This window comes from Lytechinus variegatus, chromosome 12 (genome assembly GCF_018143015.1).
Source record: "Lytechinus variegatus isolate NC3 chromosome 12, Lvar_3.0, whole genome shotgun sequence".
Lineage (NCBI taxonomy): Eukaryota > Metazoa > Echinodermata > Echinoidea > Temnopleuroida > Toxopneustidae > Lytechinus > Lytechinus variegatus.
Window position 1 is genome coordinate 1,395,391 of NC_054751.1, and position 24,657 is coordinate 1,420,047.

General features: G+C 37.1%; 1 protein-coding gene and 1 non-coding gene across 2 annotated transcripts; one reads left to right on the forward strand and one right to left on the reverse strand.

Moving 5' to 3' along the window:
- Nucleotides 1–487: 487 nt before the first annotated feature.
- On the reverse strand, nucleotides 488–23,848 carry LOC121424730 (nucleolar protein 14-like). The gene is made up of 20 exons (XM_041620483.1): nucleotides 23,784–23,848; nucleotides 21,713–21,957; nucleotides 20,819–20,953; nucleotides 20,118–20,256; nucleotides 18,626–18,684; nucleotides 18,338–18,403; nucleotides 17,608–17,703; nucleotides 16,389–16,466; nucleotides 15,869–16,035; nucleotides 15,031–15,104; nucleotides 14,161–14,453; nucleotides 13,397–13,451; nucleotides 12,200–12,419; nucleotides 11,195–11,330; nucleotides 9,060–9,224; nucleotides 7,580–7,740; nucleotides 6,083–6,308; nucleotides 4,713–4,834; nucleotides 2,158–2,319; nucleotides 488–1,233 (listed from the first exon to the last, which is right to left on the reverse strand). Exons 2-20 carry the CDS (start codon nucleotides 21,893–21,895, stop codon nucleotides 1,134–1,136), a joined length of 2,637 nt encoding a protein of 878 aa, XP_041476417.1. The 5' UTR covers nucleotides 21,896–21,957; nucleotides 23,784–23,848; the 3' UTR covers nucleotides 488–1,133.
- Nucleotides 23,849–24,151: 303 nt separating this feature from the next.
- On the forward strand, nucleotides 24,152–24,224 carry TRNAA-AGC. The gene has a single exon. It is a non-coding gene; the product is annotated as a tRNA-Ala (tRNA).
- The last annotated feature ends 433 nt before the right edge of the window (nucleotides 24,225–24,657 follow it).

Genomic DNA, 24,657 nt, shown 5'->3' on the forward strand with positions numbered 1-24,657 from the left:
CTGGGCCAGAACGCTCCACACTCTACTATCAGCGAGCACAAAGTCATTCATATATGAAATAATTATAGAGGGATATGACTGGAATTTTTCTCTCAATTTATTGAGACTTAATTTCCTCTCAAAGAGACCGAGGGACAATTTTCAGTAATTAGATCAAACCATTGATTTGATTGAATTTCAGATATGCAACTTATGAGACATTTCAGGTACTTCTAAGCATATTTTCTGGAACCTGCATAAATTAACATATTCATATAAAATGCAATAAGTAGCAAAGACCTTTGAAAGTCTACTGCTGCTCTTTTTGAATCAGAATGTCTTTCCGCAGTCTTGATCTCCGAGACATCGCAATTCACACTCTGCAATGATCTCTGCCAGTTATACCTCAGTCACATATGCCCTACGGCGACCATACAGCAAGTCGAAAAACCCACTACATGTAGCTGGTACAAAAAATATTCTACAATGGCAGTTTTTCGACTTGCCGTACGGTCGCCGGAGAGCAAATGTGACCGAGATATTAGTGACAGATATAGCGAATACTATCTATAGTCTTGTTCAGCGACCCTGATGCACTTTGCAGCCTACAGTAACCTTTGCCTGCATGCAACAAATTAGTAGAAATTATCCACAGTCTTGTTCGAAGACCACTGATACACTTTGCAGTCTGCATTGATTTTTTTTCCTGCCTGCCTGTAGGCATCGGATACAGCAGAAACTATCCATAGTCTTGTTCAGAGACCCTGATGCAGTCTGTGATAATCTCTGCCTCTTAACAGATTTTGCGGAAACTCTCCATATCCATAGTCTTGTTCACAGCCATGGTGCACTTTGCAGTCTACAGCAAATATAATGTAAGCTATCCGTAGTCTTGTTCAGAGACCCTGGTACACTCTGTAGTCTACAGTGATCTCTGCCTGTAGGCAAGGTGTATAGTGGAAGCTATCTGTAGTCTTGTTGAAAGACCCTGATGCACTTTGCAGTCTACAGTAATCTGCCTCGAAGCGACAGATATATCAGAAGCTATCCATAGTCTTGTTTGGAGACTCTCGATGCACTTTGAAGTCTGCAGTGACTTCAGCCTGCCTGTAGGCATCGGATATAGTGGAAGCCATGGGGTGAGAGATAAGGCTTCACAGTTTGTGTTTCTTGCGTTTGATATCCCTGAAGTCTCCTTCCTGCGTGGCCAACATCTGATGGAGACGCTTTACCTTCTCCTTCCTCTCGTCATCCCTGTGGCAGTGAGAGAAGGATCGATGGCATGAATGAATGGACTATAACAGGAATTTAGTTACTACTAGTATTATACTATCAGGCTGATTTGTCACAAGGTCTACACCAACTGTACTGTAGCGTAATATGTCAAAGATTGACAGAATGAAAGAATGATTTATGGCATGTTCATGGAAGGGTTAATTGGATATATATATAGTCATGGGTCACCCAGTGGTCTTTTATAAAGTGGTTTAACATGTATAGCCATGCCATAACTGGATTCCATCAGCCAATTGTCATGTATTCAAATACTTGTAGCAAGAGTTTCAAAGAAAATTTGGGGTATCTGATTCAACGAACTCTCACCATGCCTCACTAATCACCCGTATGTAGAAGGCCCCTCCCCCCATATGGATTCCTCACGCAAGCAAGAACTAAAGAAACACTATATGCTCCTGTCTTACAAAGAATTGCAATAGATTCAAATTTGAAATAAGATTATCTCAAATCCTGTTAAAAGAAATGTGAGATTGATTTGAATGTATTGCATCTCTGTATAGTGCCACTGTGCAACTTTGAATCACGACAGACAAAGGCCTACACAATACATTTTCACTCCCCTGTACAACTTTCACACCAAAATATTTGTCAGAAACTAAAAGTTTGGTGCCTAATAAAAAGGCATACATATTAAGACAATCCTAATTCATCTTGGACTTAGGCAAGAGAATCAATGTGTGCTCTTTCCCTTTGAATAAGAATGTGCATGAACATCTGAACAATTTCATCTTTCTAAAATAGTCGAGAAAAAGCCCCCAGCCTGTCTTAATGATACAGTCTAATGAGAAAGAAAAGATACATTGCAGACAATAACAGTCGCACCTTCATTAACTTGTTTAATTTAGGTTACCGGTATTCAAAGTGACATGTGAATAGCATTACCTCTCTTTTTGTTCTTTGAGTTTCTGCCGGGCGATAAACTGAGTATCTTTACGGATCTCTCTGACAGCACCCTTCATCTCTCTACGGTGACGATGGATTAATCTCTGTTGTTCGTCACGCTCCTTGTTTCCTGTGCTACGATACTTCCGCGTCGGATCATAACTGTGAAAAAGATACAACAATTTTCATACATAATTTTATTAATATCTAGAAAGAAAATACAATATGGGCCCCGTCTTACAAAGAGTTGCGATTGATCCAATCAACAACTATGGATGGCCAGCAATGTCAACATCTAAAATGCAACTTGAAAATATTTTCTAGGTATGTGTGCTCTTTCCCTCTGAATAAGAATGTTCATGAATACAGATTCATCTCTTGCATTAGTTAATTCGTTTACTGATTTAACCAATTACTGTTATCGAGAGCTTATTCAAAGTTGATTCGTCGTTTGCTGATAGTCAAATATCGTTGTCCAGCTAGAGTTTGTCGTTTGCCGAAAGTCGTTTCGTCGATTTGTCGTTTGCCGACAGTCAATTATCGTTGTCAGCTAGAGATTGTTCAGAGTTCCCACTCTATTTGAACTTCAGAATTCCTGGATTCATCCTTTCCAACGAAAGAAACTTGTGCTGAATTATGTCTTCAATTAAAACAAATGAATATACTGGAGAGCCGGGAAGAGAAAACTTCCATTATAGACTTCCAAAATATGTTACAAAATCAAGTTTACATTCTGCTGTAACTCATAAATATATATATATACTACAAAAGACAAGATTTATACTGTTGCAGATACTTTGTGTTCATTATTTCCATCGTTGAATAAAGAGATTTGCCATCATTTTGAAATATGTGAGATTGGCGATGGCCATCTTGAAACGACCATGAATAATATGGAGCAGCAAGAATGTATAATCCCAACTCATGATGTCCATTCGCAAACAAAGAATTGTCATTGTAGCTTTCTAGCCTCTAGTCTCTCCAAGCTCCAAAGTCAGGTAAAGGCAATGGCCGAGACTACTGATACGATGATTAGCTTCACGGCTATGTCCACTCACTGGAATGACGAAAAAACCAAATCAATGAGTGAGGTAATACCTCGACCCATGCCTGAAGTTGGAGTGAATGTGAATGCTATGGACCAGCAACTGGCCCAATATCCGCTCAAACAAAAGGAACATTTCCTTTCGAGTCCATTGAGAGCGCCCATAATCAGTCTTCAGTGGGCCCTATTATTGTTAATGATGATCAAACTTCCAAAGAAAGTGTCAATGACCAGCCCTTACCATCTTGATGTCCAGAGCTAGGTTTAAGGTGAGATCGGAGTGAAGAAGTTCAGTCCATAATTGTTATTTCTAGATATTTTAAAGATTTTGTTCTTTAAAGAGTCATATATTTTTTTCTGTCCTAAGATTAAAAAGGTACTCATGATGGTTGTCAAGTATCCTTGATGAGATGGAAACATATCTTACCAACAGACCAGGGCCCTGTCTTACAAAAAGATACGATTGATCCAATCAATCTCAAGTCTCAAGTGTACAAAAACCTATCCATTACATAATTTTTTTTACTGGAAATTCACACAATCTCCCTGGTAAACAAAGACAATCAAATTGAATCTTCAAGAGAAAGATCAATGAATGATAAAATTTTATTTATTTTCAGTTTTATTCAATCAGGGTGGCCTCATCAGTTAACAGACTGCTGTCCTTGAGGGAACTATGATAAAAATCAACATGTACAATATTTACAAAGAATGAATACATAAATCAAAATGGCATACACTAAAACAACAAAAATACAATCTAATAAAAGATCAACATTGCATTTCAAGGAACAAGAAAAGGCTATTAGAAACTGCTGCATACGATGTTGTCAATATTTGACAGATAACATAGTAAAGCCTAGCTCACATCTTGCTTTAAGCTGCGTACACACATATATTCTTTGAGTTCGGTGGAGATCGTTAAGCATTGCACGAAATGAAGGGAGATGAAAGTGAGTTATATTGAGCACTGACAGCTGCGTTAGCCCTTTACTGTTGCCAGTCCCCGCCACTCCTTGCTCGTATGGATTTTTGTTGCATTAGGGTAAGTTCACTTGCAGATGATTTTAAACATCACTAACGAGCAAGAACGCAAGGCTTGTGTGTTAGTGAGCACATTGACCTTGTATTAGCTTGTTTTATTGTGTTGTGTTGCCGCTGACTGTGATTGTCCGTGTTTGAGTGATACGCAGCTGAACGCAAGAAATAGAGTATGTAATCTGGCCCTTGTCAAATTGCATCCAAAGATAACACATACATGTATACAAGTCCCCAAAATCAGGATATTTGCCGAGGGTTAGAACATGATTACAAATAAATTGGGATTGATGCATTGATGCCGATGCCGACTGTGGCACATCTTCCAATGGTCAATTTCATCAACATTGCAATTTGTCATACATAAAAAAATCAAATGGTGTCTGAGATAGAAATATATCTAAAACAGTGGGTTTTCCCCTTTTTTAGGGGGATGGTCAAGAAAATGATAAAATTTCTGGACTTAGCTTACTTTTCTTCAATCTTTGGTTCGAACATTTTGAGAGGAGCTGGCTTCTTCTTCTCGACTTCAAGAACTTTCCTCGTCCGCTGTCTGCTGCCCTCTATGTGAGAAAGGACTTCATCTCCCAGTGACTGATGAGACAAAAAATATGGATATTGGTCACCATTAAATGAAAGAAATAAATTTGGTATGAATATGTACCGAAGAAAGACAAAAATTTCTGAGCAAAATGGAAGTAAAATAATATTTCAACTACAGAAAGAGCTTGTTGGTGTCACAGATATGCCTTCTCTTTTGCTCGAACTACAAATTTCATACATAAGTTTTTACATCAATATTACCATTCTACATACATTTTGATTCACTTATTGAATTATATTTCGGTGCTTATTGTACACTCTTCATTAAAAATTGAGATGGAGAAACACAAAGTATAGCCACATTGGTTTCAGGGCACTGGAATCAGAATTTTAAAAAAGGGTCATTAATTGTTTTCTTGGAAATTCAGTGAAAATCGCATTGTTTAAAAAGGACATTGTAAAAATTTCTTGGGGAGAAAAAAAATTATGACACAGATGGATTTTCATAAAGTTGAGGTTGATCGGATCAATCGTAACTCTTTGTAAGACGGTACCCAGATTTAATGAAGGAGAACAAATATTGACATCTGGGGCCCGTTGCAGAAAGAGTTGCAATCAATCGCAGCTCTAAAAATCATGCGCAAATTGATTTTCGACCAATCAACAACGCGCATTTGGGACTTGCGCATGATTTTTAGAGTTGCAATTGATTTCAACTCTTTCTGCAACGGGCCCCAGTTGATCATAATAGCAGGGTTGGGCTCAATAACTTTCTTCAATTAAAATCATAATTAAGAAATTGAAGAAATGTTCAATTACAATTACTTTTCAATTGAATTACATTTTTTTTCCAATTACAATAACCAATTTATTTTGTCAATCACAATTTCAATTACTTTCTATAAAAGTCATAAATGAAACCAATTTGTATTATATATGTACTAAGGTTAGTACCACCTATTTCAACACAATTCTAAATAACAGAGAAGCTAACAAGTTGAAGGTTTATGTTAAAGAACATGGATTCTGCCTATTACACTCTTTGGTGCTAGAGCAGTTGACATGAAAAAGGTCATGAAATTAAATCATAAATTAAGTAAGCTTATTGTAAAGTAATTAAATGTAATTAAAAGTAACTAAAGTCAATTACATTTTTTTGATTTCGATTACTTTCCCTTTCAAAATTTCACATACAATTACGATTACTCAAAAAAAAAATGCAATTAATTACGTTATTGATCAATTACCTTGTAATTGCACCCAACCCTGCATAACAGAGATGAAGAATCACCGCCTCACCTGAATTTCATGGTTGTATTTATTCAGAAGCAGCTCTTTATCTTGTAGGAGGGTGTAGATGGGGGAGAAGATCTCCGGATAGCTGGGCAGATCTACATAGAGTTTAGAGAACTGGTGGAGGAGATGACAGGTTAGACCAATGACCCAGGTAGAGAACTCTGCTTGGTCCAGGTCCTCGGTGTCTATCATCAGGTCCAGGATCTTCACTGGTTTCAGTTCAGATTTACTGTTTAGTGTTAAACACATAGACGGAAAAGTCATGGTTGGTTTTAAAAAAAAAGTCCACACCTAGTTTAGAAGAATGCATATAGCATTTCCATTTATTTGAATGCAGGATAATAAAAGCACTGTCAATTAAATGCCTTGCTCACGGGCATAGGTACCGTTGCCAGGGATCAAACCCCAGACTTTCAGATGTCTAGTCGGCACCTTAGACCGCTCAACCATGGCACCTACATGGTTGGTTGATTCATAGATGCTCTGGAAATAACTTTAATGAAACAAAAAGGCACTGAACACTGGCTCAGAGCAATCTTGTCTGTAAGAATCATTATCAAGATTCATGATAGGTGATTTCTTAAGTTTAAAGGGGAATGAAACCTTTGGAACAAGTAGGCTTGTGTCAAAACAGAAAAATCAAAGAATAAGAACAAAGAAAGTTTGAGAAAAATCTGACAAATATTTGAATATTACAATCACTAATGCTATGGGGATCCTCCCATTAGCAATGCGAAAAGGATGTTTGATGTCACATGTGAACAACTTTCCCTATGATGGACTATAAAATACCCCTAAAATGTCTCTTTTTGCTTTTTCTTATGGTGGTACGAACTCTTTATCCATGATGTATTCTTTAAAAATCTGTATTACATGCCCTCCTATTGAAAGAACACATGATCTGCTGATAGATGTCAATTTAACTGAAATATGTACTAAAGTAATTGGGAGAGTTGTTCACAAGTGACATCACACATCTTTGATGATGTGAGGATCTCCATAGCATTAGTGATCACAATATTCAAATGCTCATTATTTGTCCTATTTTTCTCAAACTTTCATTGATCTGTTTCTTTGATTTTTCTGTTTTCACACAAGCTATCTTGTTCCAAAGGTTTCATTCTCCTTTAATTATCATTGATTTGATAATTTTCTAATAAACAAGATACATGATGTTTTACTCTTGTTGGAACATAATCCCAATCAAGTTTGTTCATGTCTTGCTATTATAGTAGTGGAAAATAAATAAGTACCAATAAAAGACAAAGAAATCAAGTTTATGATACAATAGAAAGATATTTTTCAATTTTTGATACGCACTTTACTTTATTACTACAATTATGAATTTTGCTTCCTTTTTATTGATACAGCCCAAATTAAAAATTTGATGAAATACAAACATATGGTTGGTTCATAACATTGGAAATCTATTTTATCTATGAATTCATATTTTCTGCAAAATTACATTGATGGATAAAGAAATGGCTTGACTCCACTGACCTTGTTCCCTCCTGTCGAAGGAGTTTGGCAAATCTCCCAGAGTGTTTGAAGGGCGCCACCACAAGACCTCCCGTCTTACTCTCGTGGTCCGATGCCATGAATAGAATCCCGCGTAAGAAGTTGATGACTTCAGGAACAAGACGTTTTGACAGTGACACATACTGAGAAAAAAAAGACAACAAAAATAAAAAATCTTGAAAAATTTAAGAGCAAAATTGTACAAAAAAATATCAATAAATATATTTTGTTAAAGATAAATGAAAGTAGTTGCAATAAACACTGATTTCATGAGATAGTGTGCAAAACCAGCTCAATTGTCAGTATACCATCGAGGATCTACATCTGATACAGTTACATAAACTTAACTTTGTGAAATCTTGAAATCTACGCAGAAAAATGTTCACACTGAAGATCACCAACACAGATAAGCGCACAGTGTATTATTATTGCTTTGAATGTTGGCCCGACGCTTGACCCAAATCCTGTGCTTATTTGCTAATTTCTCAGCAATTACACATATTTTTATTTATACAGACACTTTGGTGGTCATTTCATTGGATTCTGTATGAACTCATCTTGAAATCGTTACCACAACTGGCATTTATCTTTCATACTTATTTATGCTACATAAGAAACTTAAATTCATCCAAACCTAAATATCAAAATATCACAAATCTATTGTTTATTTAATATTCACTTGGTCTGTTCTCATTATAGACTACAAGGGCTATTTTATAGTAAAATGAAAATGTGGTAAAAAAACAATAAATCTAGCACATTGTATAGCTTAACTGGAAATTATACAACATGGTTAATTGGGTAGTGGGCAATTAGGCTAAATGGTTATTTGATGATCTGATGGGTGTTTCATAAAGCTGTTCGTAAATTATGCACAACTGCACGACTGGAACAGGGGGGTGTTTCACAAAGATTTAAGTATGACTTAGTTCGCACTTAAATGTCGACGCGTACATGATATGCAACGCGCAATCTTATTGATCAATACGCAGTAGTGCGCGTCCTCTTGGCATGATCTGACCAATGCTGTCATGCCTTTTATACTGCGCGTAACTAGGCATTTAAGTGCGACTCTAAGTCATACTTAAATCTTTGTGAAACACCCCCCATGTACTTAGGTGGTAAGTCAACTACACAGGGATGTATCACACAGCACAAGAAAGGATCACCAGTCGTGCGTAAAGTCATTTGTATCTTACAAACAGCTTTATGAAACACCCACTTGGTCTTAGATAAACTAGTATAAGATTATGAGGGATTAAATCAAATGGAAAGTCGACAACTTGACAATTTACATTACAAACACCTCAGATGCTCACAGGAAATATTTACTTAAGAATTTTTTGACATCATTTCATACACATGGTATGATTCCTTCTATTTACTCAGACAACTTCCTTTTTTAAGTTTCTCACATTTATGACAAAATTTTTAAACATATTTACACTGTACTTTGACTGACCTTGAGGAAGAGGTTGCAAAGGAAGAGGCCAAAGGTCACATCTTGACATGACCTCACCTGGCACTGACTCAAAATGGCACCCATGAAGAGCATTGTGGGTGTGACGACACTGTGACGAAAGTCAGACGTTGGGAAGAGGACCGACACCAGCTTGAAATAGAGAAGCTGCAACAAGAATGAAAAGAACTCTCACGGTTTAGACCTTGACCCTTAACCCTATCATGACTAAGTACATGCCAGCCAATGACACCTTGGTTTACCATGTAGTTTTTCAACCACAAACGAGCAGTTACATATCAATGGGGTATTAGCATATTCGGGGTCTATTGCAATAGTGCGACAACGGTCATCAGAGGGTTATAAGTCAAACCTAGCATTATTTCAATCGCTTGTTGGTATTATTAGGAAGAATTCATTTTTTAACAATGAAATTCTTTCAAAGCTAATGGAAGGATCTTCCATGAAACTCATTAAACACTACTTTACACTCAACAGGAATAAGGAGTTCAAAATGTGAGCTAAAAGCTTTTTTTTTCTCACTGTATCAAAAAGACTATATAAAAGACTATATTTCCAATGTCCCGAACCTTATTGCAAAATAAATACAATATGCAGTTAATGGGCCTGCCATATTCCAGTTGTCAAAACAGGTTTATGAAAAAAAATATAGGGATCAATTTCAGACTGTAGAGGCATAGGGACGGAAGCAATGTTTAACAAAGGAAGGGAAAGGGGAGAGAAGTGAAGAGGGGAGGAAGAGGGGGAGGGGAAAGATGGAGGGGAGAGAGCTAGGAAGACGGAGGATGGAATGAAGTGGAAGGGGAGAGAAGCATGGAAGAGAAAGGAATGAGGTGGATGGTGGAATGGCAGAGATGCCAACTTTTGGAAATCAGAATTAGAGAGGATTTGCAACCGCCACCAAATTATGTGCGCGTAGCGCACATCTCGAGCGCGGAGTGCTCGATCCTTGCGGCCGGGGTCCAGCTGGAAGCTCTGGGTTTCTAGATGCTCTCTGGTGCAATCTGACCCTTATTTGGGGGCATTTCACATGTTTTGAAATAAACATTGTTCCCACTTTTTCAACATAATAAATATCAAATATGCATTTTTACATGTAAAAAAAATGAGGGGACAAAGTAAAAAAAGAATTACCTGTTCAACTAACATGACTAATAATGAGGAATTATCACTATCGGTTATAGGCAGGTTATGTTCCACTATAAATCCAGTAAAGAAAACCTCAGCGCTGGTCCCTTGCTTGGTGAAATAAAGATTAACAGGGTACTAGTGGAGCTCGAAGATCTTGTCTTTGCAATGTCCGTAGGCCTATGCCGTTTGTTCCCTAACGTTAAGTGCTTCCGAATTATCATCACGACCTCCCTGCTCAACTGAAATGTCCACGCTGCAAATTGCGCAAAATGCATGGTAAATTCCTCTTTCCGACTTCCGAACACACAGGTACTGGAGACTGTATTCAGTCTTATACTTCTGAGACCATTTCTTGGTCTTCTTTTGTTGATTTTCCGCCATTTTGTGTCAATATCAACCTTAATACGCCGAAATCACACACCGGTATTCCACCGCACGACTCGACAAATCCTGTGGCCGCGAGCGCACACGCCTCGCGAAGCTAGCCGGGCCTACCGGCCTGGTGCACAGTGGATTCCCGTTGGGCATATCACATGCACCAGCTTTTCGCTGCTCCTTATTTGTCTACCTTTCACACAAAATTTAGTAGCAGCGAACGTAATTGAGTTAATACATGCTAAAGCTAGCAGACGATACATGTACTTCCAATCCAATTTGATCAATGCAAAAAAAATCGTAATTTCGGGAGGATAAGGATGGTAATCGTAAGGGCGGGAGTTGGGATGAATTTTCGGGAGCCTCCCGATGAAATCGGGAGGGTTGGCATCTCTGGAATGGGGGGGGGGGTGGAAGAAGAGAGGTGGAAGGGAAGGGGAGGGAAGAAGAGTGGAAAGATGGAGGGGGAAGGGCAAGATTAAAGAGAAAGAGGGGTAAGGGGAGAGGCAAGAATGGCACAGGGGGTGATAGAAGGGGGTGAGGAGAAGAAAGGGGGAAGAGAGGGGTAATAATCAGTGAATACAAGAGAAGGAAGGATGACATCAACTCACCACATCTAACGAAGGAAACATTGACCTTCCTTTGTCTTCGGTTTCCTTGTTGAATATTTCATACTTCTCACTGATGAGCGCTTGTAGGCTGTTACCCGAGGATAGCGCACAGGTCTGTGTCAGGTCATACAGATGCCTAAGAAATAAAAAAAGATTTAAAAAAAGGTTTCTTACACTATATGACATACCTCTCCCAATAAATACACATGGGCGGAAATTTGTCCCCAAAGGTAGGGGGACCAGGGCCTGACAAGCAAAAAAAAAAAATTGTCACCTAAAATCTAGATAATTTTAATCACAAAAATTTGACGAGCAAAAAAAAATGTGAAGTAATGAATTTTGCTCCATTATTAAAGACCAAACATAGTAGGGGGGACATTTGATATTATGCCCCCCCTACTTTTGTGGGTAGGGGGGGCACGTCCCCCCGGGGATTTCCGCCCCCAAAAAAAATGATTGATACAAAAAACTTGTATCAATCAGTGGCAGTTGATATGACTAAATTTATATAAGCATCAATTAGTAAGGTTTATTTTTAATATATTTATCAAAACAAAACAGGAGAATCATAACATAGTGAATTAAAAATTCATATATTTTTTATTACCTTTTCTCCCACAATACTTCATGTAAGCTCAACTCCATATTATTTCAGTCAAGTAGTATGGTTTACTAATAAAGTGGTATGGAAAATCTGCTGTTTTACCAAGAGGCAATAACAACTTATACCACTCCTAGTTCCCTATCTAAAGATAAGGGCCACCCCCCCCCCCCCACTTGTATGTAGTGTTATGGCAGCCAAGCTTTCCCTTGAACCCCCTTTTTCTTATCTATTTTCTTGGGCATGTCACAGAAAGAAGTGCAATTAACTCAACTTAAAAAAAAATCAAACACACATACAAAATGCTTGCATGTGATTGGATGAAAAACAAGTTGTGTTTGATTGCACACTTTTGTGCAACTGGCCCCTTGTCACCTTAGCAGCGATAATACCATCAAGCTTACCTGGTTAGACCATTGATAAAGTCAGCCTCTAGATCCTTGCCTTGTTTCACATACTTCCCCATGAGTTGATATATCAACGAGGTGAGGGTCTCTAGTTTAGCCTTGTTACCCTCGGAGAGACTCGGATGGTGGCATTTGATCATCCTCTCTAAGATGGTCAGCTGGTTGCTAGGGGTGTGGCCAGACAAGACATCCTCTAGCTCTTCAAGGCAAGTTGGAGCTGAAGTGAAAAAAAGTAACCAATCAGACTTATCGCTTGATGGTGCAAATGATATTGATTAAGGGATATTCAAACACACTGGCCTGTATTCTGAACATGGATTTAATAGAAACTCTGGCATAAAACTTTGACTCAACTTGGCATAGGCAACGATAACACAAATCTCTAACAGTAGGGATCCAATGCATCAGCTCTTATGACAATTGGATCATCCAATAGATTATTATCATAATAACTCAATAGCAGCATGCATTTACCTTCACAATTAGTAAACATAAAACACACACATTTTTTGATAATGTTTGCTTCCAATAATTTTAGAAGAGTTAGACCATGGTCTAACTTGTAAAGTGGACTTCAGAATATGGGCATTTGGATACTTCTCATTTTTTCAAGGATACTTTGAGAAATGAAGATCAAACACACACATCCGATATGTTGGCTCACTATCAGGAGGTCGGGTGTTCAAACCCCGGGGGCCGTTTCATAAAGCTGTTCGTAAGATAAGAGCGACTTTAAGAACGACTGGTGAACCTTTCTTACGCGCTTAACCATCGCCAATGTATATACCATTTACCACAAGAAAGGATCACCAGTCGTTCTTAAAGTCGCTCTTAACTTACGAACAGCTTTATGAAACACCCACCTGGCCGTGTCAGACCAAAAAGACATTAAAAAAGGAGTTGCTGCTACCCTTGTTTGGCGTTCAAGGATTTAAGGAATAGAGCAACGTCGATCTGGCGTTGCACAGTGCCTGCCGGGTCAATAATCATTTGGGCAAAATGAAACTTGGGAGCATTTCTATATCAGATTTCTAAAATGAACAATATGGATTCCATTTCATACATAGTTCAGTTTCCAAACACAAACTTCCAGTATTCTAAATAAAGGGTTTTATTTTCAGGTTCTCCATACTTGGATATAAAGCAATTTTTTCAAAGGAAAACTTTGAAAGAATATAGGAAGAAAATACTTACCTTGGAATGTGTACGGAAGCTCTTCCTTGGCTAACCTTATAATTTCTTCTCTCTTCTGTATAATAAAAATCACAAAATAGTAATGAGGTTAACAGATTTGTCCAACTGTAATCTTTAAATAAACTTTCTCTTTCAGATGTGGAGATTGTTTTTGTTGGTACCAGAAAAATACATTTCACTTCTACAACAATTGAGGCAATCATTTTTCACACACACACTTCAGGTTTCAAACTTTGCAAGTGTTTTATAATATTAATTATATCAGACATTCTGTATAACATTCTAATCTTGTCCCATCCACTGATAGCTTGTGAAAATTAGATTTCAATCGAAGAGAATATAAAATGTTTTATCTCTTTCTCTTAGTATATTATAAATTGTAAATCACAAAGCTATAAAGATGGCAACCTAAAAAAAATTAAAGAAAGTCAGAGACCTACTAGTATTAATCAAATTTGAACATTTTAGTAAACATAACATTTTCACATCACATTTTCCCAATATTTCATCGAATTGGGAAAATGTGATGTGAAAATGGTATGTTTACTAAAATGTTCAAACTTTAATTAATATTATTAGGTCTCTGACTTTCTTTTCATTTTTTTTAGGTTGCCATGACCACATTCATTTTATTGACTCTCAATTTGACTGTGAAAATAAATAATCAGTAAATTTACTAAAACTTCACATGGACTTATTCATTTTTAAAGAAGCCTCCCTGATTATCAGCCAGACTTGGCAACTCTGAAATTATTTATACATACCTTTTTATTTTCCTCTGGTTCTTGTATGGAGACTTTCTTTGAAACACTCTGCTTATTGTCTTTCTTCAAGGAGCTTTTCATCTTCAAAGTCCTATCATGCTCCTTATCATCATTGTCTTCGTCATCCTCATCATCCGATTCAGAAGGCTCAGATTCCAAATCAGAAGCATCGTCATCATCCCCCTCATCATTACCGCTCTCCTCATCTTCTTCATCTTCATCTCCATCATCATCATCTTCTTTGTCTCCTTCTTCGTCATCCTCCTCCTCTTGCTCCTCTGCATCAGATTCATCTGCAGAATACAAAGACATGTGCACTTATCCAAATGTTGAAGTTTCTTGCCTTATGCTAAAAGGGCTGTGTCACTGACAAAAGTTTTTATTGAAACCTCTTAAATGCAAGGCTGACAATACTGGCAACACTGTCAGCCTTTTAAATGTTTTATTTTTCATACATTAACTGCATAATCTTTTCCTGTATAATACCAACATCCCCCCTCAAAAAAAAATTTGTAATCATCACAATCTGCTCTTCTCATGACTTTTCTTTTATTTTGATGCAAAGACAATGTCATGATGTGACAAAATATGGAATGAAAAACATTGCAAAGATTTTAATGAAGTACAATTAGAATATATATGTTATATTGACAAATACTTCTAGTTATCCACAGTAGCGAACATACTAACACCATGATAATAGCAAATTGTGACAGGATCTAAACAACCATGCACTTCTCAGCAAAATGAATATGATTTTGCATTTTTCACGCAGCTGGAAAATTATGCTAAAGAAATTAGAATGTGTAATTCAGCAAGAGATATGAAAAAATTTACAAAACAATCCCGACATTGAATTATGGCACCTACCTTGATCAAATCCAAATGAAGGAACGCCATCACTATAACTCAGAGTGCTTCGATTATCTCGGGTTAACTCAAATCTAGAAAACAAGGATTTGAAGAAGGAAAAGTAAGTACACAAGGTTTTTGCTTAAAACTATTAATTCTTTTATACAGTAGTGCTTAATACATCATTAACCCCATCTAGCATCATCAACGATCCATGCAATATTTTTGCTGCATGGATTTTTTTTTACAGTTTGAGTCATTCAGTTATGAATATTTACATCATTAATGGCTTGTTGTTTTATAAAGATATATCTTTATTACTAATACTTATTAGTACTGTCACTGCTTTACACAGAGTTGGCAAATTAAACTTAACTCCCCATAAAATTCAATATTAGTTTGAGCAACAGGGTTTGAATTAATCCAAGACTACCAAATACACCAGTGATTGGCATCTCTATTTGGCCTTGGATAATAATAGTAACTTTTTAAATTCTTGATATTTGTGCTGTATTACAGAAATGTGCATTTCTAAAAGATGGCCTTGCCTTAAAAAACACGGGTCGTGTGGTCCAGTGGTTAGAGCACTGGACTCATAATTGCAAGGTTGCGAGTTCGAATCCTCACTCTGCCATAGTCGCCATTTTGATAAAAAAAGACCAGAGAGTAATATCTATCGTCTATAAGGTCAGCCACTATAACTGATCAACCCAGACGTAAAAATGTTTCCTAGGTAATTGGTTATATATCAGCTTGGCGTTTACCAGCAAAATGCTGTCCTGCCGAGTTCCTACGGGAGTTACCAAAAACAGAAACAGATTCAAGTTAAGGATGAAAGTAAGTAAAAATTCTTCACCCGTCATTAAGATCATCAGCCGACATGTATTGCATCCTTCTTTTGTTCTCCTCTTCCTCAGTCTCTGTGATCCCTTTCATTCTTCGCTGTCGATCTGCTTCCATCTTCTCCAACTTCTCCTTCTCTTCCTTGGCGAGCTCCTCTGGGGTTTTCATCCTGTCTGAAGCCTGCCATGGGATGATTCATGAATATTCATAATTAGTACAAACCACCAATAACTTTGCATATGATATCATGTCTCTATGCACTTTGGGTAATATGTACAAAATTCAGTCATTTCAAGTTTTATTTAATGATTGACAGCTACATCGGCACATCATGCATATATTAATCAGCATTCATTTTGTAGCTTATATTGTGGGTAACATGGGTGTCAATTTTTTCGTCGCTATCACATGATTAAGGGCAATACGGGGGGGGGGAGGGCCAAATAATCCCCACCCCTCACTGTACACCCGTACAAAAGCTTGAAGAAATGCTCAGACAATGAAAATAAGTTGAAAACAATTATAAAGAATACCTTGGCTCTCATATCAAAGATGAGTTCTTTAACAGACATGTCATAGTCATCCGGTTTGTTCTCTCTTTCCTTCTTGCACTGCAAAAACAAAAACAACAGCAAACAAACATTTTATATCATATTCTTAAAATACTTGCAATTCTTCGGTAAATCAATCTTTAATTAAATAATATAGGGTATTTACATTGCGCACATATCCACCTTGTTAGGTGTTCAAGGCGCTCCTATATTACCTGGCTAAGCTAGGCATTCATAGCACACACAGTTTTAAGGAATTACTTCCTACCGGTTCCCATTCACCTCACCTGGGTTGAGTGCAGCACATTGTGGATCAGTTTCTTGCTGAAGGAAATTACTCCATGCCTGGGATTCGAACCCACGACCTTCTGTTTCAAAGTCCTAAGACTAATCCACTGGGCCAAAACGCTCCATTAAAGGGGGACTCTTCTTTCCAATAAAAGATTTCAACAGAATGACATGGCAAGAGTTTGCTGCTGCTTTAAAGACTAAAAGTCGCAAATTGACAAATAGATATTTAGATGTATAACATGAACGGGATAATAGATAATATAAATCATCTTCATGTACTAGGCCATCCTTTGGCAAATCCATCAATCCACTATATGCCTCTCTCCATCCAGATGTTGAATGGGTACCGGGTACGTTGCAAAAGCTTATGTAGTATGCCTAGCAGTTGAGTCTTGGAACTCTTGTTGGAATGCTTCCCAGGGAGTGGAGAAGGAGCATACATTGTGTGTGAATATGCCAGGATCTGATGACCAGATCTGATATCTGCAAAGTGCTTCTGGGCTCTGTTGTATAAAAGGTATAATTATGATAACTTTGCCATCCAATGGTATCTACCATGGTAACGCTGATCAACAGCCAATCAGGATTGAGGATTCCATGACAGAAACCAGCGGATGGCAAAGTTACCATGATACTAACTTTTATGTATTTAATACTATTCAAAAGCAGAATTTTATCATTACTACCTAAAGAAAGTTACCATGATACTAACTTTTATGTCTTTAATACTATTCAAAAGCAGAATTTTATCATTACTACCTAAAGAAAGTACCATGACATTCACACACACGCATCATGTACTAGTTGTAAATTAATACATGTTAATGACTTTGTCGACAACAGGGAGATCTACAGGATTACCTCACTCCTGTATACCAGATGATGACGAAGAATTGATGAATAACCTTACCTCGACGTTGGCTATGAACTGTGCCACAAAATTGAACTCTTGATCTAGTTGCTCAGTAAGCTTCACGACGTCTTCCTTCTCACTCTGTCGGTTGAACTGAAAGTATATAAAAAATATCATAAATTGATTTAACATACCCTTTAGTGTTTTCATTAACTCTTTGTTCTGTGAACTATGAAACCTATGAATGAGTTATATTTTCAAAATTGGTGTGGCCAACTGACAGTAAATGGCATTTGCAAATATATGGAACTATTTATGTGGAATATCAAATACAGCTGAAGGATTTAACAGAGTATTGATGACACTAGATGACATCAGAAGGAGAAAGGTTAATTTTTCAGATTAAAAAAAACAACAACCAGACAGAAAAAAAACATGAAGAAATAAATGTTATATCAATTATCATACGATGTTGAAATCTCAATTTTTATCTTTGAGGTTAGGTAATAATGGTTGAATTATGGAATTTTCAAAATTCCAGTGTCTCAAATGATTATCACTGGTCAAAACTTGTACCTACCTGGCCTGTGGGAGGGAGGGGGGTGGCAACCTTGCCCCATTTTTCAGCTTGCCTATATTTTGCTGTTTAATTATTTTTTTTTCCAAATCCAACTTTTTGTTGGAACAATTCTTGAAACACTCTTTTGTAAAAAACTATAATAAGAAATATGATGTGAAACAAGAGCAAGAAAGGGAGCATAACTTGATAAAAAAGAATGCTATTTACCTTGTCTTTCTTAGATTTGGCAATGATTTCTTCAAATATTTCATGTCGGGTCTTAGGCTTTCCTTCCTAAAGAAAATAAAGAAATATTCAAATGAAAGCAAAAATCACAAACGTAGAAATCATGACTTAACCATTTCAGTATACATGTAGTTTCTGCAGTACTCTCAATATTCACAAGATAAATTTCCTTCAAATATATAGTTAAATGCAGTTGTCAATCACGCTTAGCACATTCTCAGAGTCAAGACATGCAAACTAAAATAGTATAGATCAATTCGCTGTACGAACCTCGTCAGTCTTCTTCTTTGTCAGAAATCCACCAAAATGTTCTTCGGCTACAAACTTTTCTGAAATGGGCAGAGAGAATACCAAATGTGGACACAAAGATATGAGAACAGATAGGATGCTAACAAATATTATACAGCTAAAACATTCATGCTCTAAAAACAGCTTGGATATTATTGCTTTATTTTGTTTTGTTTACCCAGGGTAACCTCATAAGTGGACTAAGCACTGTTTTTCTTGGGGGCCCTGTAAACAAGTTTACAAATACATACTGTACATATAATAAATACAAAACATGAAAAAGAATTAACCAAGGAGGAAAATATGTTCAAAGAGACAAGCAACCTGCACAACATACACACAGACATACTGAAATACCTGTGTGTATGTAGAAAAAAAGTCAACATATATATTGTGCACATGCAAATCCAGAAGTATATATTCCCTACGATCATATGTTTATTGATTAAGTTTGTGTTTACTTGATTACTCGTTCCTGGAACCAGTCAGATATGGGCATTATATTTACTTATAATTTCATTTGGGTTCCTGGACTCACAAAATGAATTCTCTAGCACTAACGCCTGCAAACTCTTCATTCAGATAAACATAAACATAAAATAATCATTTTATGTTATGAACATTCGTTCATAACATAAAATCCAATCTCTAAAGATCTGATTCAAGTTCAGCGGATGATGACATCAAAATGACAACGAATCCCATTTTACATTAATGAACAGCTGACTACTCATATGCAAAATTATGTGTACAGTTGCTCATATATTACAGACACATTTATGTAATGCCATCCTTGATGATGATGAACAGCCAACATCCAAAGGCGCCAGCTCCCTAATATGTCACACATTATTCACAAAAGGTGGGTTTTTAATTTGGCTTATTTTCATTTGGTCCATTGCCAACTCGTCTACTATCATTTGGTCTACCATCAGTTCGTCCAATATCCACATGATCTCCATTTCATCCACTCACCATTTCGCCTAATAACCAGTTGGTCCAATACCCAGTCACTGAGTCAGTCCATGCACCATTTGGTCTAATTAGACTTAGTGTTAATTGGGCACAATGAATGAAAATAAAACATATATTAGACCAACTGGTTATGAGACAAAAATGGTCATAGACGAACTGGTGATTAGACGAAGTGATGGTTGGACCAAATGGTTGTTTGGCAAAATATTGATGGACTGGATTAGACTAAATGAAGGTAGACCATGTGGTGAGTGTAAGATTTGGCAATATTATTATTATTATTTGTTTGGTGTCACCTGTGCCTGGGAGGCGAAAAGCAAACTGAATCACTACGACCCGCGGGTCTCTCCTCCCGATATAACTGATTGGTCATGCAGGTGGACCACTACACCGGGGTTTCCCTTTACTTGAGATTTGAAGGTCTCAATTTTGTTACAATTACCAAGTTGACATAAACTTTTCATGACTTTTCCAAGCGTACAAATGAATAAACACTTACTATCTATCAAACCTGTGTCTTCCTCGTCACTCTCAAGATCCGGCTCCTCAAACTTCTCCAAACTTGATAAAGACTGGCCGTAATGTGTCAGATCTTCGTCAGTGTTCAGGCTGTACAAGCTAGACTTCTCATGTGTTCTCTATTGTACACAAACAGACATCAAGAGAAAGAGAAATATTGAAAGCATTTCACAAAATTTCATTCAGCCATTTAATACAACACAAGCTTTGCAACCGTACATTATTTTGAACACTCATAAATTTTCATTCTGAAAGGAATATTTGTATCCTACATGTAATTGAAAACTCAATACCCAAAATGAATAATATTATAGTAAAAAAGCTTAACATGGATTTGTGGGGGATAGGTCTTTCAATGATATAAAGGAGCACATTAACATAACAAACAGTCACTTTAGTAATGCATCTGAAGGGATAGATGAAGATTACAGAGTTTATTTTGCATTTCATACACACAGTTTTCAACTGTGTTGAAGCAAAAGTTCTTGGAAAAGCTCTCATTTATCATGAAAGATGGATCAATTACATATGATCTTGTATTCTTTGAATAAAACTAAAATGGAAAATTCTGTTCGATTTCAATCTTCACGCAGAGCTATAGACAATTGATCCACTTGATATTCCACCCTCAAAGACCAGAGAAAGGTGCAGTCATGAAATCAATAATCAAAGAAAACAAACCTGTTTTTCCAGCGTAAACCTTTCCATCATCTTCTCCTCGACCGACATCCCTGGATCATTCTCTCCTAGTCTTCTGTCAAGGAACTTGTTTGTTTTATGCCGTTGTTTGTACTCCTGCAGCAGGGTGGCATTTCTCTGCACAAAAAAAAAATAAAGAATTTTCTTGGGAGTTTGAGAACTTGCTATTGATTGCTAATAACAAAGATGCGTGGGGTCTGGGGTGCTACATAACTTTTTGGAAGCACTTGCCCAGTCGGGCAAGTAGATTTTTGAATAGTTCAAATATAATTGCCTCAAAATTTATTTCACTTGCCCCAAAAAATCCTTGGGAAAAAAAAGTTTTACTTCTTCAAAAGAAAGTATTGCAGTTTTATAATCCATTGACCTTTTTCTCTCTTTTGACAAGAACTGATCTACCTTGTTATTGCCATGTCCAAAATTGGGGTCCATATAATTTCATATTGACCCTGATTTTGGTCATTCTACTGTGAGAATTTCGCTTGCCAAATTCCGGCAAGTAAATTTGGTCTTCACTTCAAAACACTTGCCCGATTCTAAATTTTACTTGCCCTGGGCAATCGGCAAGTGCTTATGTAGCACCCTGGTGGGGTCAAAATTGGAAGATAAAATAAGATGGCATGGTTTGCCCTAAAATGCCAAACACATGGTTCATCAGTACATTGTTTTTCTCTAGCCGGTTAATTCTGTGCCCAATAGCTCAGTCAACATATTTCTTTGACGATGCACAGGTGACCTTTTTTGAGAACATACTGATAGAGAAACGACCCATTCAATACTTTGGAGGGACCAGCAGGCAGATCCACCACTGGTGCAAGCGAGAACACATTAATTCACAACTTCAGTTTGGAAGATTCAATTGGCAAAGAACCGTACCTTTTGCAGTCCTTTAGACCTGGACACCGCAGGCATTCCTTTCCCATGTTTGTTCTTTCTTCCTAGGATGTTGTGCTTCTGTTTGTTGATTTTAACTTCAAAGGGATTGTGCTTGACATCGGTTGCCTTGCTGCGCTGTTCCACTTTGGATGTCAGACCTCGTCTTTTCTTATTCTTGGCCATGTTTCTGTATCTCACAATCAACCATCCATCAGAAGCGGTGCATCGAAGACATTCAGGTCAATCTGTTATGGTTAAAATAAAAAATATTACGGTAATCAGCCATGGCATGGTTTTACATTGTGTGGTCTGATATACAATACATGCCAGCAGGCAAGATCAGGCATTCTTGTAGCCAACCCAAATGCATGTTTTAGGACAATTTGTATTTACATTTTACACAAATTTGATTACCTGGATTTCAGCAACATCATGCGTCATGAACAGGTCTATTTCGGATCTGACATATCTTATCTCAACATTGTCATGCAGTCTTTGCAGTACATGCATTTTTGAGACGGATAGAAGTTAGCAATCATAATTCATGCAAATGGCTGACTAAACTAAACATACATATACATAAAGCCACATGGTAACACAAATTTTATTGCGAACTTGGGTTCATAATTGAATTTCTAAACTAGGCCTACAGCAGAGACGAAGTCTGACTGCGACCACTCATCCTACGTACATGTACAAGGTTATACATGTAACATAACCTCTTCCCTACCGAGAAAACCTGCTTTGGCAGGATTTTTTAGTGCCAGCTGCCTAGTAAGTAGTATGGCAAGTTCCCCCAATTCTGCGCAGTCCCCCTTGTCTGCATGATTCTAGTAAAAGAAGATTCGCAACGAGCACGAACTGTATACATGCATTACATAGACAAAATGCACCTTTTCTCATCAAAATCCCTGAATCGTGTGCAAAGTGAATGAGTGCACAGACATGGGTATATTTTTTTGTCAATCTGAAGAAAATGACTGCCCAAGGTTTTTTCAAGAAAGTCCTATATTTCCTTTCATTTTTTTAATGAGAAATTTGGTACACTTACTCTTAATAATATAAGGAACATTATACTAATAGTAATAGATTTTGTGAAATAAGAAATTCATGTTAAATCTTAACTCAAATTGTTAGGTGCGCAGGCTCGGGGCCCATCATATTCTAGACCAAAAGCTTCGGTTTCTGTTATGTTGGTTGTTCAGCTGAACTCCGTTGGCTTCACTCACCAAATACAGAGACCGAAGTTCTAGCGCGATCTGTACAAGGGACTCAATGGCCATAGGTTTATGTATGTTAAGTTCAGATAAAACAGGAAGTGAAGTTGCGCAACAGCCAAGGTAAGTCACTATTTTTATTCCTTTTAAATTGATTTTCCCCGTTTTGGGGCAATTATGCCAAAGAGGGACTATTTTCTAAATTTTGAATCATTAAACAAAAAAGACGAAAATTAAAGAGCCCCGACGGGGGGATTTTGCATTGTAAATCCCCTAATGGTGGCTGCACGATAGCGAGCTGTCTGTGTCCGAGGAGAAATTACTACAAAAAAATGTTTAAAAACTCCTCGAAACAGACGGCTACCAGCTGTCTAATCAATAAATCATAGTAAGTATGTCAAGCAAACATTGAAACAATATTGTTTAGATAAAAGTTAAAACAAAATTAAAATGCAGGCAGCAGAGTACTGGTAGATGATGGGAAACATTTAGATGAACCTTCAGAAAACACTGTTAAAGTTTAAGTTAAACTTTAAGGCAAGGAAGTCAACGTGCCCATCACTCCCATGTCACATCATTTGGTGCTAATGCGCTTCTGCACCCTCATAGCGCCCAACAGATTCCGGTCGTGCCTTGCGCCAGCGAAGCAGGCGAGCAGCTCGTGGAACACTGCGTTGACTTCGTCGTGCGATGCGAAAGCGCACCAGCACCATTTTACCGGCATTAGCTCAGCCTAACGTTTATTGTCTTTAATTAAGCAGTAACTATACTAAGATCTAGAATATATATTCTGAATGATTAATAGCTTTGTTATATTTTCTAGTCAAACAAATGCTGTATTATTTGCAACTTACGGTAATGCCTAAGGCTGAGGATGTCAACTTCAATGCTGTCGACTGGCGATATCGATCCGAGTCCCTATATACATGACGTCCGCATTCCACGTGCGCTTGTTACATGTGGGTTAGTACGATTCAGAATAAAACGAATATATTTCAACGAATCTAATAATGTACCTAAATTATCATTGATTACTGTTATAGTAAAACAATTGAAAAGTTTTACTTATATATAGATGAAGAAGAATAGTGTTTATTAAAGATAATATTGCCATCCAATTTGTCAAAATAAAATTAATATAAAAGAAAAACCTTGAAGAAGACTGTTTAGAACGCAAAATGTAGTCTATATATACCTTATCTAAGCCCGGGAGATTCAACAAGGGGAGCTAGCTCAGATGGTAGAGCGCTCGCTTAGCATGCGAGAGGTACCGGGATCGATGCCCGGGTTCTCCAAGTGGAAATCTTTTTCGTTTTTTTTGTCCCCCTACTTTTTACCCACTCAATTACTTCTCGATTTTTTTTTTAGCAAAAACGTTTCCCTACGTGCCACACATTTGTTTTTCTCTTAGAACTGTCATCCCAAACATGAGATGGGGGGGGGGGGGGCTACCATGAGTAAAAAAACAGGATATACAAATTATGAATTTATTACAAATCTTTAAGAATTTGACAATAAAAGAAAATATTTGGAGTCATTTTTTCATGAAATGCTAAATGGTAACAAAAACAAAAAAAGGTGGAATCCCCTTGTTTTTTTTTCTCCAAGTAATGAAATATACAAATAACAACTTTTCAGTGTATAGGCATTATATTAATGCAGCATTTAGTAGTATAGTAATATCTCTTACTCATGTTAGTATGAAACTTCACACTCTGATATTTGATG